The following is an 18812-nucleotide window of genomic DNA, read 5'->3' as shown; positions in this document are numbered from 1 at the left end:
TGATTCAGTGGGTCTCTCAGGACCCCAGATGTAAAGGAGGGAAAAAACAGAGAGATACAAGTAAGACATGATCAGAAGAATATGACATAGAAGCAATTCCTTCATTTATACCATGGAAAGAAAGAAGTTTTTCATATTAAATCCATAGTACTGACATGCCTTTCTGATGGATTAATCTTTTCTTTCACAAAGTCTGATGATAAGAGTGTGAGGATTTGGAAGACATCGGACTGGAAGGAGGAGGCAGCGGTCTTCAAACCATTCGCTGAGGTGAGGTCTCCACTGAGAAGCATCAAACAATGTACTGTACACGCCATATATTTAGCGAGTCTAAATTTTCGCGAATCGGGACTTCCCAACGATTTCGTGAGTGGTTGAATTCGCGATCAAGGAGTACTCTACTGAATGGTGAAATGTAAACATGTGCGTCACATTCATATCGGGATCAGAGTCATTATTTTTGCATGTCTTTAATTTCGCGAATAGCACCTGACTCGCGAAAATAAGAACCTCGCAAAATATTCGGCGTATACAGTAATAAGATGAAACTTACTTTTCTTTCCTCGGCTTCAAAATGTAACCTTGGTGTATCAGGTTAACTCCTATTATCAAGTCTTCTTCTTTTTTTTCGGTATATGAGCAAAACGTATTGCTAGTAACATTATCAAATCACATGCTAACATCCATAAGTTTATCTTTGTACTTTGCAGCAATGAGGTTGATAAAGACTTAGGAAAGAATTACCATGGTACCACATAAATCTTCCTCTTCTGTCTTTTTATTTTTTTATGGGGGAGATGGGTGGGATGATGTGCAAAACAAGAAAATATGTGTCATTTCTAATGTTGATATTAACCCCTTGAGGATGGACTGATTTTGCTTGAACACAAATTTCCCACAGACACCAGTCCGAGTATACTCGGGACTAGTCCTCAACAGGTTAAAGGAGGACACATAGCTTACAATGGCAAATCTAAAAGAAAAAAACATTAAAGGACAAGTTCACCTTCATAAACATAAGGAGTGAGAGAATGCAACAATATTAGTAGAACACATCAGTGAAAGTTTGAGGAAAATTGGACAATCGATGCAAAAGTTATGAATTTTTAAAATGTTTGTGTTGGAACCGCTGGATGAGGAGACTACTACAGCTTGTGAGTCATATGCGTACAACAGTATAAAGAAAATGTAAAAGAAAATTCAACATATTTTCACTTTTTTCGCATAATAAAAGAGCTCTTGACTTGCCTCTTTCTAAAGGCAGGGGGAATAATATTACCCATAACATTTGTCGGTAACGAGTCAGGGGAATGTGTACTTTTTTCAAAAGATGGCATTTTGTGAAATTCTCTTTATATTTTCCTTATATTGTTGTACGCATGTGACATCTAAGTTATTCGTACACTGCAGTAGTCTTCTCATCCAGCGGTTACTGCACAAAAACTTCAAAAATTCATAACTTTTGAAGGGATTGTCTGATTTTCCTCAAACTTTCAATGATGTGTTCTACTAATATTGCTACATTCTCTCAATCCTTATGTTTATGAAGGTGAACTTGTCCTTTAAAATCACTTCCTTTTTTTAAGTGATGCTGCTTTCCATGCAAAGAGTCAACATGACTTTATTTCTGTCCTCCCTGCACTACAGTGTGGAGGTACTACCCACGTCCTCCGGCTCTGCTGGTCTCCCGATGGTTTCTACCTGGTCTCCGCCCACGCCATGAACAACCGTGGCCCCACCGCCCAGATCATCGAGAGAGAGGGGTGGCAGCCTACCATGGACTTTGTGGGACATCGGAAGGCAGTGACGTGTGTGGTAAGGAGCCAAGGGGGTGCAGAGAAAGTTTGGTAGAGGGGGGCAGTTCTGTTGGGTGTGGTCTCAGTGAGCAACCCTTTGTTGTTGATGGGGAGAAGAACAGACCTTAATAGCTCTTATGATGAGAGAGATAATGATGAATGTTAATGAGATGCAAAATAAATGCAGGTGTGAAACACATGTACAGCAAAAATCATAATGATGATGATAATGACAGCAAGAAATGACACTGTCGATTATGAATGTTAATGCTGCTGGTGCTAGTGATGATGGTGATGATAATGATGATGATATTGGTATTTATACTGATGATAGTGATGTTGGTGCTCATGATTAATGGCTACGATAGTAGTAACAATGATAGTGATGGAGATAATAAGGGAGATGTCATTGGTAGTAACACTGATGATGATGGTTATACCGTTAATGAGAAGGATGTTGGAGAAGATGATAGTGATGATAATGATGACAGTGAATACTGTGTCATTGATAATGAAGATTGTCATGGTGATGTAGATGACTATGGTCAGATGAAGAAATAAAGAAAGGAGATGGAGTAGAAGGAAGTACAGGACAGAAAAAACAAATGTTGATTAAGGTGTCATCTCCAGAAAAGTGACATCAGTGTGAAATGTAAAGCAACAAATGAATGTTATCGTAAATTCTTCTCTTCCTAACAGCGTTTTCACAATAGTATTTTCACAAAGCCATCCAAGAAGAGCTCAATAAAGGTGAGGCCTGAATCATCTCTCTTTACGTTTTTATGTGAACAGACATTTATGGTGAAGATGTATTTCTTACTCTAGGTTAAAGGGGATAGCTAGTAACTGATCAGTGGGAATCAGTGGGAATGCTGGAGGATGATTGTTCCAATCCTTGAGGGATTCATTTAAGAGTACATTATATATCTATTGTTGTGGGAAAATTATTTGCTTCAGAATGGTCTCATATTCAAGTAACGTGCAGTTCAGTGTTTCCAGGTTAGTGTGCCTGGTCAGTGACGGGGCATTAATCTGCACATTACTTGAATATGAGACCTTTCTGAAGCAAATGATTTTCACACAACAGTAGATATACAATGTATAATGTACTGTACTCTTAAATGAATCCCACAAGGATTGGAACAATCATCCCTCAGCATTCCCACTGATTCCCACTGATCGGTTACTAGCCACCCCCTTTAAACTGACAGTTTTTGTGAGCCTTATCCAACCAAGTGAGATATTGATTCCCTTGTAACACACCCACTAGATTGTGAGGAATTGCTTTGTTGAAAATGTGTAATGTCAAACATTCAGATACAATTAAAGGGATCTACTAGTTGTGCATCTGCAGAATTGCACTGCAATAAGAAAAGTTAGTGTCATATGATTTATTTTGTCATCATAGCATTTACACTGTTCCGTAGCCTAATAACAAAGTTTAATCAGTTTACATGTGCCCAAATTTACCAGTTAGAACTTGATCTTTGTTGAGTGCTTTTGAGTATATTCAGATTTTGAAATACAATTTATTTATCAAGTTGACTTTGATAAATAGAGTAAGAGAAAATGGAGACAGTAGTAGAGTTAATAATCGAATGTGGTTTTGACCACTCACTGTTGACTGAAAACACTTGAAACTATAAATTTTTGTAACTACCTCATTTTAAGGTAGTTTTTTTTTTTCATAATACCTCCATCATACCATCTGTTTGAGTCTACTTTATGTGTTAAAGCCAGCCAGACCATGGTTTTGCTTTGCGAAGATTTCAGACCAGTAAAATGGCGGGAGAAAGGAGCATAAATCTGGATTTTCACAAAGATGTGATGAGAGAATAGGTAGATGTGAGGGAAATTGTCTGAAGATTATAAGTTTTGGATATGCACATGTTTGCACTGCAGGCTCACAACTACAGTATCTGTGCTATAGGAAGCAGGGACAGAGCCATATCAATTTGGGTAAGTGTCATTCAGATTTCAAAATCAGCAGTTTACCCACTTCAAGGAGAAATGATATTGTATAATGCTTTTGCTCAGAGGATTTCAAACTTTATCTGTACTTTGTGAAATCTCTGCAAGATATGGTAGCCATCTTCTGCAACCAAGACAGCCTCCTTTTCACCAATTTGTTTAGGAGTAACATTTAATCAAAACAGAGGTCATATCTCATCTTATGATTGCTCCCAGGGTTTCAAATTAGGAGCTACCACATTGAGACTTTTAAATGTGAATGTGTTGCATAACTAGAATAACTCAAGCAGTGCCTGTGTGCCACCTCTGCAGCAAAGACACAGGAGAAAATAAAAAGAATATCGACTTAAAACTGAATCAGTTTATAAAACATTCAGGAGAATTGGGTAACGGATGAAATCAGATTAGAATTAAATGTATGATTGAATGGTGATTAAAAGGGAAAAGGGGGCTTCAATGAAGTGATTGAAATGCAATGGAAACTTGAGGAATGTACTGTAAAATTGGATATTTTCGCGCGACTAATTTTTCGCGCTTGGCCGGGTAAGAAGCGTTTCGTGTGAATTTAGATATCAAGTACAGGAGCATATGGCACGCGAAAATATTTGCGTGCTTTTATGTTCGCACTAGTTTCCGGTTGCGCGAAATGCACGAAAATTTCAACTCCGCGAAAATTTCCACTTTTACAGTAGTTTGTGATAGGACATCAATGATCAAAGATGTCTCGTGAAAGAAAATATGATCTCATGACCACACGAGCAGTAATAGCTTGATATGTAAGCCTGACAGACCATCTAGAAATCTATTCATCTTTTCCACTGTAATGTCTTCTTTTGTCCTGCTGACTATGTTTGCTATGTTTGAATGATGACGGCAACAACTTTGTTGTTTTTACCATCCAGATGACATCACTGAAGCGTCCACTTGTGGTCATTCATGATCTGTTTTCAAATTCTGTCATGGATGTATCATGGTGAGTTTTTATCAAATCTTTCATACTTTTGTTGTTGTTTTTGTCTTGCAGACATGTCTTACATTCTGCCTTTCTAATTAGATAAGACGAGGATACTTCAGAAGCACCTGCAATATAATTTATGGTGTATATCTTGAAGATGTAGAAATATGATTGCAGTTTGATTTGCATGTTCATTGGAAGGTATATATCAGTACTTGATAACAGAATGCAGTACAGCTTGCTGCAAGACATAATGTGTGAATAAGCTATTTACTGCAGGATGCATTTATCCTGTCAAAGTCAGTAGAGTCACATTTCTATTGCTTGATGTTTATATCTTAATATTCATTTACTATTCATTTTCTGTTTCTCACAAGGTAGAGTAACACTTGTTCATTTGTGTTTGTCTCGGTTACAGAATTTTTGTAGAGCCTCTTCATTGCTAAATCTATTACTGTTCCTTAAATTACCAACACATCTAAGAAGATTAAAGTTATTCAAATGCTTTTTCCTCAAATTGGCAGAATTTGTCCATCTATGTATTTCTTATATTTAGCAGATGTAATAAATTTACCCACCTCTATCTAGTCTTTCTGCAAGTGTTGCCAATTCACTGACATGACAAAGTGATAATCTCTGCAGAAAAAAAAATCCCCAAGGAGTTGATTGGTTAATGTTGTCTAACTGGGTCATTGCTGTTACTACAGGTCGAGGTCAGGTGGGGATTTGTTGGCGTGTTCCTGGGACGGCACGGTGGCGTACTGCCAGTTTGGCATGGAGGAGATTGGGAGACAGCTGACAATAGAGGAAAAGGTGTGTCCCTATGGCTTTTTGCCCCCTTCTTCCTCATCAGAGTGAAAAAACAAGAAAGATGCGACGAACTGACATGCCCTCCAGCCTTGGACAGAGACTACTCACTTCTTACAAGTGATGTTCACTACTGTGGAAGTACATTTTAAGAAATTTACCGTGCTAGCCAACCATTACACATTCCACAAGACACTGTGCTTACCTAAACAAAGAAAGAGAGAATGGGAGCCTACGCAAATCGTATGTCGTTTGTGTGAATGCATCATGTTTAATTGTTGAAAAAATGTGCCGTTCGTATGTTGATATTAGATGTGTAGTCCTCAAAAACGTCTCACTTGTTCGTAAGACGTTGCTTCTCTTCAGCTGATTTCTGTCCTACTTTTGTGACATTGTGAAATGAATCAATTTGATGTTGAACTGAATCGAAGTGAATTCAGGAGGAATGGAGAGGAATGAAATGAAGAAATTTGAATAGAACTGAATTGTATCTACTTTGCCGTTCTCCTTCCCAGAAAAAAATCCACGAGGGCCTGTACGGCAAGGGGGTGCTGTCGACGAACCTGGCGTCGAACACTATCATCGAGAACCCCGCCATGCTGCAGCTGATTCAACAGCAACAGAAGCAGAAGGAGGAGCAGGCAGCCCAGCAGAAGAAGCTGTGTACACCCACCAAGAGAAACCTTCCTGCCAACAGTGTGGTGGAGGGCCAGCCATTTGTGAGTTTGAACTGTGACCCCACATTGGGTCAAAGGGTTACGTGAAACTGGGCTCCATTTCATGAAGTCATCACATAAAAGTCTTTGCATAAATCTCAGAATGGCCAATTGGCTGGCATGTAGATATATGAGACTTTCAAATCCATTTCCGGAAGTCTTTCTCATAAGTGTGTCTTTTGAGCAAAAAGTGTCTCATAAGACTGCTACGAAATGAACCCTTGGTGAAAAGGATTGCAAGGAATATTTCATGTCATTTATTCCATTTATTCATTTTTATTTTCTAACAAAACATATCATGCTTATAAAAAAAAAAAGCAATGTATGTGTTCTAAGTATGCTAAAATATAGTATAATCACGTTGATATGATAGGCTGTAGAGCAAGGATGCATGATTTTTACTTTATAATGTTGAAAATGGAGGGGGAGCTAAAAAGCAGGGCTTGCATTGTGCATTCCTTAAAAGCAATTATTGTTAAGATACTGAAGAATGTTGGCTACAGAGAAACACTTAGGCAAGGTCACCTTCCTATATCATGGAATGGGGGGGGGGGGGGGGGGCAGTGTCATGCGGTGTTGGTTTGTAATTGTGGGATTGAATTATGCATTTCCAAATCTGTGTATGCAGGCTTGAGACGGAATCAACTATGATTTTTTGAAGAAAAGAGAAGGTATTTCATTACATTGTTCCACATACTCCTGCCTGTGTTACAAATCCTTCTTATTCATGGATACTGTAGACTGAATTATTCCAAAGTTACATGGTACAGTGTCGCTCAAGAAAAAGTCCCCAAACCTAACTTTCACTTGTTCGTGAAAATGTGTAATCAAGAGGCCCATAGAAGGATGAGAGTTATCCTGGTCTCTTTGACTGACAAAAGGCAGCTTGAGTGGCTTAACAAATTTATGGAGTACATGACTCCTCAATTGAAAGACACTTGTCCATCTCAAACCTTTAATTCTTCACTGTCAGAAGGTCAAGAAACTTCAGCTCATCTCAATTCTCCTTATCGCATATTGCCGATATCAAGCGGTAACACCTCGTGATACCGATATCTGATCGCTCGCTCTTGGGACGTATACTTCCGGTTTTGCAGCTGTAGAAACATCACATCCTTCATGTATGGATATTTTCCATAATTTTGTCGTTTGGCATCATTGGCCCAGCATTCGGCCGCTTCGCAGAAGAATCCCATTTATCAAATATAAAGTTACAGATTAGAAAATAAGTCTATTATTTGCGAAATTATAAGACAGAATGTGATACAATCTATGAATACCAGTACTTTGGCATTCAGCGCGCATAAAAGCGTACGTTTACACATCGCGCATTCATAACTGGAAGTTTATGTCCTAAGAATTACAGACAAAAAAATTTGAGCGCCGCACACGTTCAGATTTGGAGAGCTGTATGCGATAGGGAGAATTATAATCCCTAAAATGAATAGGAATAGTAATATTTTATTTCCTTGACTATCTTGCAGCAATGTGAAGACAAGAGTCTGAGGTGATTACATAGTTTGTTCTTGTCTCCCCAGGATGTCAAGAGAAAGCAGATAGAGACACGGACGACAGATGGTAGACGGAGGATCACCCCAATCTTCATTGCTCCTCAGGAAGGCCCATTGTGAGTGGTCCCACAATCTGATATCATATGAATAGTTTGATGATAATAGAATTAATGAGAGAAGCATTCTGAGAGTGCAGACCTCTGCCAAGCAGCTAATTTCCATCTATATCTGCAAAAACATATAAAAATTGATGGATCACTACCAAAATGTAATCATCTGTTCCTTGTGTCATTATCAACTTTTCCTGCAAGTTTCATCCCAATCCATTAGCAACTTTTTGAGTTATTTTGCATGCAGACAAACAAACACATAACCTCCTTCCTTGGCAGAGGTAAGTGATACTTCGGTATGTAGTCCTCTTCCGATGTGACAGAATTCTCAATGTGCTTTACATCCAAGATAATTCTAGATGTAGGATACAAACTTTGCTTGAACTGTACTGAACTTTGTTGCAGATAGACTTGGGGCTGTCATATAGTAGAACATCTAAACATGTCATGTTCTCTTGTAGAAGATAAAGTGTGGTAGGAGAGAGAACGCTCTGTCTTTCACATAATTTTCCTTGACACAGACTGAAAGGTCTTTGCTGTGATGTAACGATGTATGTTATCCTCTGAATTCTATGCAGCCCTTTGTATCATGATATGTATTACATTACCCATTGAGGACAAAATGATTTTGCTATACACAGAGTTTCCCATAGACACCTGGCTGAGTGTACTCGAGGCATGTCTTCAAAGGGACATCAAAATTGTTGATATGTGTATCTAGAGAAGACACATTAACTCATGTGGAGACACATTAACTTGTGTGGAGGTGTCGTAACTGAGTGGATAAGAGCGCTCGTCTGTGAACGACATGAGCGTGGTATGGTTCGTGGGTTCGAGCCCATGCCAAGCCCGACACGTTTGCCCTTCAGCAAGGCACTTTATCCACATTGCTGCTCTCCACCCAGGAGTATAGATGGGTACCCGGTAGGATGAGAAAGCTTATGTTGGTTGATCAGCATGTGCGCGCCTGTAAAATGGCTGCGACTGGCTGGAATGCTCCCCAGGGAGTGGAGAATGAGCACTGTTAGTGCTGGTTGGAAATAATGTATCCAGTGACCGGGGTAATAATAGTCTGTAAAGCGCATTGAAACCCTGAAGTGTGTGTGAAATGCGCTATATAAAAACCAGCTATTATTATTATTATTATTATTATGTAACATAGTAGCATCCTGTTGATATGTGTACAGAGTTCCACAGAATGCCTGAGCAGATAAAGGAACAGAAATGTACTTTTTAACCTGTTGAATACTAGTCCCGTCAGAGTATACTCTAGGCATATTTCTGTGGGAAATGCGTATTCTGGCAAAATCAGCTTGTCCTCAACTGCTTAATTTTCATGTGAAAGGGGAGGGAAATTAAAGTGTGATTTTGATATTTTATTTGCAGAGGTCCACCAGCCCCGTTCACGGCCACCACAAACTTGGCATTTACTGAATCAGTGACTGTGGATGAGTCTAGCAGAGCTTTCCAGGAGAGTACCGAGACGTCAACGAAGCCAATTAAACAGGAAGTGGTGGAGAATGGAAAGCCACAGGAGGAGGCCATGGGAGCAGAGAAGGTATGAATAGATGGATGGATGAATGATGAATGGATAGATGGTAGGGATGATGGATGGAAGGGTGAATGGATGGATAGATTGATGGATGGTTGAGTGGCTGGATGAATTGATGGATAGATGGATGGATGAATCAATGGGAGAATAGGTAGATGGATAGATGGATGGATGAATAGATGGGTGGATACAGAAATGGATGGGTTAATGGATGAATAGGTAAATGGATGGGTCGATGGATGAATAGGTAAATGGATGGATAGATTAATGAATGGATTAATGAACAGATTGATAAATTTATGAATAGTTGATATGAAGGAACATTTAATAGATGGCAGGCAAAATTATATTAAGGAATGATTTGCATGATGATGAATAAAATGATGGATTGCCAGATAGGTGGATGAATAAGTGAATGGATGGATGGATTTATTCACAAATGGATTGATGGATTATATCAAGGCATGTTTGCTAGATGAATGAATGAAATTGTAAGTAAATGGTAGTATGAAGTGCTGGATTGATAGATAGATAGATAGATAGATAAAAGAATGGTGGGATGGATAGAAAGTTCGCTCAATTTTTGACGTACCATACTGTACAGGATGTACAATATGTTATGTGAAGTGATTGTATGATTTGTTTGTTTTGTTCTGTGACGTTTGTTTTTACCATCAGGCCACGTCAGCGCTGGACTCCAGGTTTACAGAGAGAGCCAAGGTGGTCACTCAGCCCACTAGGTAGGAATTCACAAGATGACATAATTTGAGGAATTTGGCTCATTGCAATCCCATGGTACTAAAATTTGGAATTCTGGCAGTTTGGCTTAGGTGGATCCCTTTCCCTTTTGTTACTTTAGTTAGTGTCCATGACCAATCCATGTTGGAATAATGATGTATTGCTACCATAAGAAATAACGTCTGATATTTTCGCTCAGAAGGAATATCCAAAATTGTGACATTTATTCCTTTGCTATGTAGGCCTATGGACTGGATAGTAGTGATTGTAGTATGTTTGTTTTTTTCTTCATTTTTTAACCCGTAACACGCATTTCCTATAGACACCTGCCCGAGTATACTGGGGACTCATAGACACCTGCCCGAGTATACTGGGAACTCGTCTTCATCGGGTTAACCTTCAAGGGGTCACGTTCATGTCGACTCTTTTCTGTTGGAATGCCACATTCCATTAACATGAAAGAGTGCCATATGTGCTTGTTCCCACACTAGACATACAGTCACTTTCTATGGCTATTTCTCTGTGACAGGTTGTGAATTGTATGCTTGACTGATTCCATTGTGTGGGTATTCCCCTAACGTTCCAATTTCCTTTGTCCGCCTGTTAGGAAAAGCTTTTGCTATAGTCAACTGCTATCATTTATCTTTTGTCTCTGAGTAAACGTGGCAATGGTGGTGGGTTGGGACCATGGCCCTGGATGCAACTCATTGATGACTCTATGAAGGGGTTAGAGTTGTCTACATTTTTAAATGCTAATACGTTACCAATGATTGATGGAATTGAAGTTGAAGTAGAAAGAAGCAGTTTGTGCCATGAAGCGACTTCAGCAACCAGAGCAAGACTTGACTTTTCTCCATCCTAATTTGCTGCAATCCTGCAGGACTGAAACCGCAACATCTTTCCAGAAGGAGACTCTTTCTGTGACGCCCGTTACCGTCCACATTCCGCGCCGCAAGGAACCGGAGCCTATGCGGAGTTCCACCACTGCCACTGCAGCCGCAGCCGCCGCCGCCGCTGCTGCAGCAGCGGCGACGCCCCTCGCTGCACCAGCGGTCACCCCAGCGCCCACTGCCACCGCTGGCTCGGCCCCACCCGTGGTGAAGAGGGCCAGAGGAAGGCCACCTGGGTCTGGCAGAGCAGCGGCAGCGGCTGCGGCTGCCTCGGCTGCCGCAGCTGCTGCTGCCGCTGCTCGGGCCACTCCTTCCGGAGTTCCTGTGAGTATGGCCAAGAAATGCATGAGGCTCTCACCCAAAAGACTTTGGCCCTTTTTTCCCCTTTATTTTCTCCATTAAATATTATTTTATGATTACAGTTAACAGAAGACATTTCAGGGTATATTAGGGCAATTACCCCCCGAGGGCAATTACCCCCTGGCTAAATACTGGTTAGTGGTAAGGTTAGAGGAAAGATTAGGGTTAGGGTTAGGTTTAGGGTTGGAGTTTTGGTGAGGAGTAGGACTAGGTTCAATATTAGGATAAGGGTTAGTGTCAGGGCAATGGTCTGGGGTAATTGTCCAGGGGGTAATTGCCCTAGAACCATTTCAGGGAAACTTGTGAGTTAATCTCGGTGTAGGATAAAGCGCATTCCATTGTGTATCGTTCATCATATTAGTACTTTAGCAATGATTAGCACATGATGTCACTGACAGAATCTTGATTTGAAAGGTTTTTTGGGGGGTGCATATCCCAAGTAATCCCAAGAAAAATGGTAGAAAAATTATAATAGAATGTATGACACATATTTGGATATTTTTTTGGTTACATAAGTGATGATCATGGTATTATGACTCATCATAAGTCACCATGCATTTGCACTGCATAGTTTGTCTAAAGAATGGCTTATCACTAGCTAGCCACTAGCATCTAAATAATGCTTCTGCCATAGTTAAATCTTTCAGATCTTGTACCTTTCCTAGAGAGAGATGACAATGTTCATAGAGGATTCTTGTATTCATTGAGTGTCACTCATTGAACATAAATTGAGACACATGCCTCACATATAAAGTTGAAATGAAAGCATAGTGAATTATCTGACTGTCACAGTTAGTTTTCAGTCTAGGTAATGAAAAAGATAAAGTATTGTAGAGTATTTTGGGCAAAGAATGTAATTTGTAGTCACTTGACAACTTCTTTTACTGATTTTTTTCTTCGCCGTCAAGGGTTTGGCGGACAGAGACCCAGCCAGGTTTGGGAGGCGAAGCCTTCAGCTGCCCGCCCCATCGGTCAGCAAGCTACTCAGCACCCAGATGATGGGCAAGCAGGCTGGAGGGGAGGGGCGGGTCATGGTGGAAGTGGACAATGAGGTCAACGCCGGCAGTGAGTTTGGAGTCCTCTGTTGACTTTTGTCAATACGTTGTCTACTTTTCTTAATTAGTTTTTATCTTCCATCATATTTTCTTTGCTCTTCAGATATTTTGTCGTGGTTATGTCTCCTTTTATGCCATTATTATATTTTCCCATGTGTAGTTTTGTATATTTGTTTGTGCTTGCTTTTGTTTGTCTTTGTATTGTAGAAGTCTTGTATGCCCCATTTCATAATTGTATGTCTGTTCTGAGTATGTCAGTTTGATAAACCTTAAAGTTTAGATTTGTTGCCTGAAAGGTCAGAAGTTAGTAAAAGTCAACCTAAGAGATTGGATCTAAGTGCTTATTTACGTCGATGTAGGGCAATTTGTCAATCAGTTGCAATGATGAAATTATCTTGACATGATATAACAAAGTTCTTGTGTGTCAGATTTCTTGTAGTTCCTGTCTTCTAAGTACAGGTATGTTGGAGACCGTGGGTGGGTGTATTTTAACATTTCCAATGTTAAAGGGATAGTATAGTATTGATGGAGATGAGATTTGGACTTTTAACTTTTTATGAGATACCAAAAAAACACTTATGAAATAATGCAGAGCATACCGTTCTAAAAGGAATTCAAAGTTTATTTGATGAAAATCGGTTTCGGAATGGCTGAGACATAAAAGAACAAAGTAAAACAAAGCGATCATAATAAAAGCTGGGTGCCACCTTTTATTAGAATCACTCTGCTTGAGATATCTCAGCTATTTCAAAACCAATTTTCATCAAATAAACATGGGATTCCTCTTTAAATTACATGCTCTTTCACATTTCAAGAGAGGTTTCTCATTATCTCACAAAAAAAGAAAAATGATAGAAATCTGAAGTTAGGTCTCAACCAAAACTATCCAATCCCTTCAACTTTTGTCTCTATCTGTTTGTTTCAAGGAGTCTCTGTACAGAAGCTGCGCTGTATGAGAGGCAGTCAGACACTGTGGGAAACAATCCTGTCCAGTAAAGGACTCTCGGTGGCAGCAAACAAGTAAGGAGAAGCAGACAGCATACCTGTTGATGGACAGAGTTTGACAAACTTTGTTTAAGTTGTTCACTGTTCATTTTGTGTGGAAAAGAGAGACGTCATAACTCTGGCTCTATCTTGAAAACATACGCACACGTATCGCTCATGCATACACACTTATTTGCCCATGAATCGTGAGCATGAAAACTAGTTATTAACCCAGGCTTAATTATGACTACCCATCGTTTACAGGGCAGAAATACGTCGCGTGAAATACACTTCATTCATCAACAAGAAGAAGAAGAAGAAGAAAGAAACTCTTGTGTAGCATTCATTGAATGTTCTTAGAAGAATCAGATGAACCTATGTTTTAATGAAGATATTAAGCTAGACTGTGTATTAATGATGCAATCTTTTACTGTTAAATTTGTTTCGGAATGCAAAATGTAATTGGAGTTAATTACTCGGTGCGATTTCAGTATGGTTCTAAAGGTAAATCATAATGCTATTATGGTGTTTCTTTTGCCCTTACTTGCTAATCTTACTCTGTGCACAGAGGTAGCATAATATTGTTGTTTTGTTTTGTATTGTTTTGTTTTGTTTTGTTTTTACATGCAACTAGATAACATAATATGTAATGTACAAAATAAATGGTATAATCATTTAAGATTGCTTTTGTGACTGGCTCTTTTTTTTCCCCCATGACCAGTAGTATAAACTCCCTCCATCATTCTTTTTGTCATACAGCAATATGATCTGTGTAAACTTTGAAGACAAGACTCTTGGGGTTTTCTCGCCGAGCGGGAGACGTCTGCTGCCCTCATTAGTCCTCCCATCGGTAGGAAGCAGCATAAAGGTCAGAGGTTACCACATCATGGCCATCACAACGTGTGGAAACTTGTTCGTCTGGTGAGTTGCTGGCAACTGTGGTGATTGTGGTAGAGTTGTACCGTATTGATTGATTGATTTTATTCCTGCATTTCTTTTACATGCATAAATGTAACACTAAGTCACTTGAGCAAAGTTTGTTTGAATCTAATAGGTGAAACAGATAAGTGATTAATTAAAGTGTATGACATTATTTATTGATTATAAAAAACAAAGATGAGGAAGTGTTATTTCATGCATATTCGAACTTAAAAATCACATGTACCTGCCATTCAAAAGACAGATTAAGCAACTCTACATACAGCAGAAATACAGGAAATCATTATCATAAGCAAAGGCTTGAAAAGTATAATGACCTCATTTAACTCACTCAACAACGATTGATAAAACTATCATGTGAGTTGAAAGAAGGTTTTTTCAGATGTCTCATGGATTTATTCAATACAGCTTTTACAAAGACATTGAACACGGGCAGTGGAATCATGAAAGCACTGTAATCTTTTTATATGGCAATTTAAAAGATGTATGATAAAAGCTGTCATTCACAAAGTCAGTGTAGATGACATCTGGTTTTCATAACTACACAAGCTTTTGTTGTGTTCTGCTTTTACAAAAAAAAAAGAAGAAGAATAGTAAAAGATGAGGTCAAATGCCAAATCTATAGATACTGCAATGTGAAAAATGAAAAATATGTAAGATACACTCCAGCCTGTCCTATAGTACATTTAGCCTGGAAGTTGGGCCTCTAATGTGCAAGCAATTTGAGATAGACTCTGAAGTCGTCGTTGACGTGAGACTCTGAAGTCGTCGTTGACTTGTAAGTTTTCCATCCTTCAAAACGGATAGATGGGGCATCCAATTTCTTTTATGCTGATAGAACACAAACGTCAAGTGTGCTTTGAATTTACTGAAACCCTCCCAAACTCTCAAACTGTAAATGAGGATCTTTACAGAATGGGAAAGAAACTGATATTATGATGAAATTTTATGTGATGATGTTTGTTTGACTGTTGCAGGGATGTTAGAAAACAGCAGGCTGTGGTCAATAAGATCTCTCTGGAAACCATCATCACAGGTGAGGCAGTGTGTGTTAGTGTTTGGTGTTGGCTTCTGTGTCTGTGTCAGTGTCTGTCTGTGTATGTGTCTATGTCTATGTCTATGTCTGTGTTTATGCCTGTGACTGTGTTGATGTGTATGTCTGTGACAGTGGTTGTGTGTGTATGTGTGTGTGTGTGTGTCTGTGTGTGTCTGTGTCAGTGTCTATGTTAGCATTTGTGTCTGTGTCTGTGTGTTTATATGTGTCTGTGTCTATATCTTTGTGTATGTGTGTATGTGTACAAGCGTCTATGTCTCTGTGTGTGTTTGTATATGTGTCTCTGTGTATGTCTGTGTTTCTGTCAGTGGTTGTATCTGTGTCTGTGTCAGAGTCTGTGTCTGTTAGTGTCTGTGTTAGTATTAGTGTTGATGTTGATGTCTGTGCTTGTGTGTGTATGTGGGGGGGGGGGGTAATCTGTGGTTTTGTTTGAGTGTATACATACATGTATATGTGTGTATGAGTGTTTACCTGTTGATATGTTTGTTTTTGTCTGTATCTTCGTTTCTGTGCTTCATCCTTTGTTTACATCAGTGCCACGTGTTGTGTGCCTTTGATATTCAAGATGCTTTGCGTTGATGTTATGCAAAGTTTCTCTTTAATTTATGGAATGTGGTAAAAATAGATACCCATAACATGATAACTTTGTGACTTTACTTCTTTGATTGTTGGCAGAGCCCAGTATTTCTATCTCCAAGTCCCTCCTGACTGACCAAGGAGTGCCGGTCATTGGTCTGTCTAATGGACGTTCCTACATGTACAGTAGCCCTATGTGTTGTTGGTAAGTCTTCAGCCAGACTATGAGGTTCAAATTTACAAAGGTAGTTTAAATCAAATATCAAAGGTAGTTTAAATCAAATATATGGTTAAAGTGTAGTCGTTGGACTAAACCAAGCATGAAATAGGCGTACCTCGCACGTGCGTATGTCAACATGCAGTCGTTATTGGATATCTGTTGGTGTACATGATGATATGTCATGTGCATTTGCACAGTTGAAATTGCATAATCCGTCGACTAAACGTAAACTACCTTTGCGTATTTGAACCTTGCGTGTTCTGGGACAGATTACGGTACTTCATTGCTTTGTAAGTTGATATGATTTTGTTTTTGTTACCACATGAGCTAGAAGGAACTACTATTACAACATTTTGAAATTGAAGTCCAGTTTTTGGAATAGGATACATCATGGGAGATCTGTTGAGCTTATAAATTCTTCATCTGTATGCGCAGCTGAAAAGTGAATCACTGAGTCATCAAGGACCGATTCCATGCGAAGACCAACTGATACTATTAGAAAAGATAATCTGTCACAGAGAAAATTGGTGTGAGGAAGGACTAGTAAAATAAAGATTAGTCATAGGAGTTTTGCTGTTGTTTCAAATCTCTAAAAATGGCTTTGTTAGTCATGTGACAGTCTATTTTCCATATGCTCTTCATTTCCTTTTAGGGTAATCATTTTGATCAGTCACATGAAACTTATTAAGGCTTTTTCCATAGTGATCTCAACTTCGATCTAAATGTTATACATCCTGTGCGTCCATTTTCTTCCAGGTTACTGATCGATCAGAAGGAAGACTTGCTGCGGCTAACCTCAGACCACCAGCCCTGCCAGCCAGCCCAGACGGGCACACACTCCGGAGGTCCCCTGGCCCACATCCAGGGTACACAGCAGAGGTGAGAGAGTGTGCCCAGAGTGGTTGGAATTCATTGAACATCCTTTGCATGCTCTACTTGCTGGCTGCATGGAAGCAAGTTGCAATTTGTACACAGAGTAGTTGGAATACTTGAACCATGATTTCCCCCCCCCCAAAAAAAAAAGGTGGTGACAATGACGATGATGTTGATAATAATAATACTAATAACAGCGATCGTAAAGATGATGGTGATGATGTGAAGTTATGGTAATGATAATAATGATATGTTGAAATCAAATTGTCATCAGCATAACTTCATAGCACAAATTTGTTAATTCGTGAATATTAAAACTCATTACATTTGATTGTTCTCCATCCTGGTAGATGGACACAGGTACTTACCATTTGTTGGTGTGATTATCGCAAAGCTATAAATATGTATGTTGATGGTGGGATATTTCTCGATACCCAATTGGCGTCGATATTCCTAAACCTGTTAACACCATACCACCGATTCACCATCTCTCGCCAGACCCGGAGGTCAAGCGCGGAGTATGTTCCCCGGCAACCACAACCTGCAGAAGTCTGCCACCATGGCGCATCTGGAGAACCAGGTGTCTGCTGCCCTCGCTCTCAAGTCGGCCAAGGAGTACCGCTTCTGGCTGCTGACCTACGCCAGATATCTGGTTCAAGAGGGTGAGTCCTGGGTTGGCAAGAGTTATGTCAAATCTTAACCCGTTGAGGACCGGCTGATTTCCCATAGACACCTGCCCAAGTATACTCGGGACTCAACATGAACGGGTTAAGAGAGGGTCATGTAATTTTTGTGTGGTTATACATTTAAGTGAATGTTGGAATATCTGTGTTCATTCTCTGTTGGTTGATTTTCTGTATATACATTGGGTGATTTCAAGTTCAGTGCTAGTGCTAGTGCCACATTGTATCTCAGCACTAGCACCGGCGATAAAACCGAACTTGAAATCACGTCGGTGTTGGGAGTTGACCTCAAAATTATAACGTATTTCCGGTTCCTGGTGCTGGGCTCGGTGTTGAATGTCGTCTGCTGAACAGAGCTCCGCTGTTTGTGTTAGCGATTTACGTGCTTTTTCCCCATTGACTAACACTAGCCCCTAGGGATTATCATTTTCTTCATTTCAAGTTCGGTGCTGGTGTTAGGGTGGGATTTCACGGAGCACGCAAACGATTTGCGAAGGACGCGAATGACAAAATCCAACATTCGGAAAAGTTTTTCTCCGAATGTGTTCCGACAATGAAGCCGAAAACTATTCTTGCGCAATTTGTGCGAAGTTCCCACGACGTATGTGCGATTGTCGTGTGTATCATTGCTAAAGTACAGCATGTTACGTACACGAAGAACAAGCGACGGAAATGCGAACAACGAAAAATTTTCATGGGAGAAAATGTAGCAAGGAGAGGTGGAAGCAATAAAAAAAAGATCAACTCAAATCAGCTTTCTTGAGTTGATTTTTTTTCTTTCCTCTATTTCTCTTTTCGTTTTCTCTCATTTCTCTATCGTGTGTTTGCCTACATTTTTTTCCCCTAGGACGTATCTCCACTAGTAAAGCATTTGATCTTTTTTTTTTTGCAGTTCCTCCAACACATAATCTCTATAGTTCAAATGAAATGTACATACTTAAGATTGATTTTAAGTATATTCTGCGAATTTTTTTTTGTATATCAAATATTCTTTCTCTTTGCTAGTCTATAATTTCTTTTGT

The 18812-nt window shown here is 39.5% G+C and overlaps 1 protein-coding gene across 1 annotated transcript in view; it reads left to right on the top strand.

The window, feature by feature from the left end:
* The window catches only part of LOC139735040 (protein HIRA-like), a 31160-nt gene that overhangs the window by 9945 nt on the left and 2403 nt on the right, over positions 1–18812 (top strand). The window contains exons 8-25 of the mRNA XM_071645814.1: positions 193–270; positions 1648–1815; positions 2496–2546; positions 3699–3755; positions 4670–4740; positions 5430–5535; positions 6045–6248; positions 7784–7872; positions 9253–9424; positions 10097–10158; positions 11037–11370; positions 12315–12471; positions 13388–13481; positions 14205–14366; positions 15362–15420; positions 16114–16219; positions 16991–17113; positions 17606–17769. Coding sequence (XP_071501915.1) covers positions 193–270; positions 1648–1815; positions 2496–2546; positions 3699–3755; positions 4670–4740; positions 5430–5535; positions 6045–6248; positions 7784–7872; positions 9253–9424; positions 10097–10158; positions 11037–11370; positions 12315–12471; positions 13388–13481; positions 14205–14366; positions 15362–15420; positions 16114–16219; positions 16991–17113; positions 17606–17769 — 2257 coding nt within the window. The remainder of the gene's footprint in view (positions 1–192; positions 271–1647; positions 1816–2495; positions 2547–3698; positions 3756–4669; positions 4741–5429; positions 5536–6044; positions 6249–7783; positions 7873–9252; positions 9425–10096; positions 10159–11036; positions 11371–12314; positions 12472–13387; positions 13482–14204; positions 14367–15361; positions 15421–16113; positions 16220–16990; positions 17114–17605; positions 17770–18812) is intronic.

The sequence above is a fragment of the Diadema antillarum genome, unplaced genomic scaffold (genome assembly GCF_040938485.1).
Source record: "Diadema antillarum isolate AM-2024a unplaced genomic scaffold, OU_Dant_1.0 seq00000562_RagTag, whole genome shotgun sequence".
In the NCBI taxonomy this organism is placed as follows: Eukaryota; Metazoa; Echinodermata; class Echinoidea; order Diadematoida; family Diadematidae; genus Diadema; species Diadema antillarum.
This window is presented reverse-complemented; position numbering and strand designations above follow the sequence as displayed.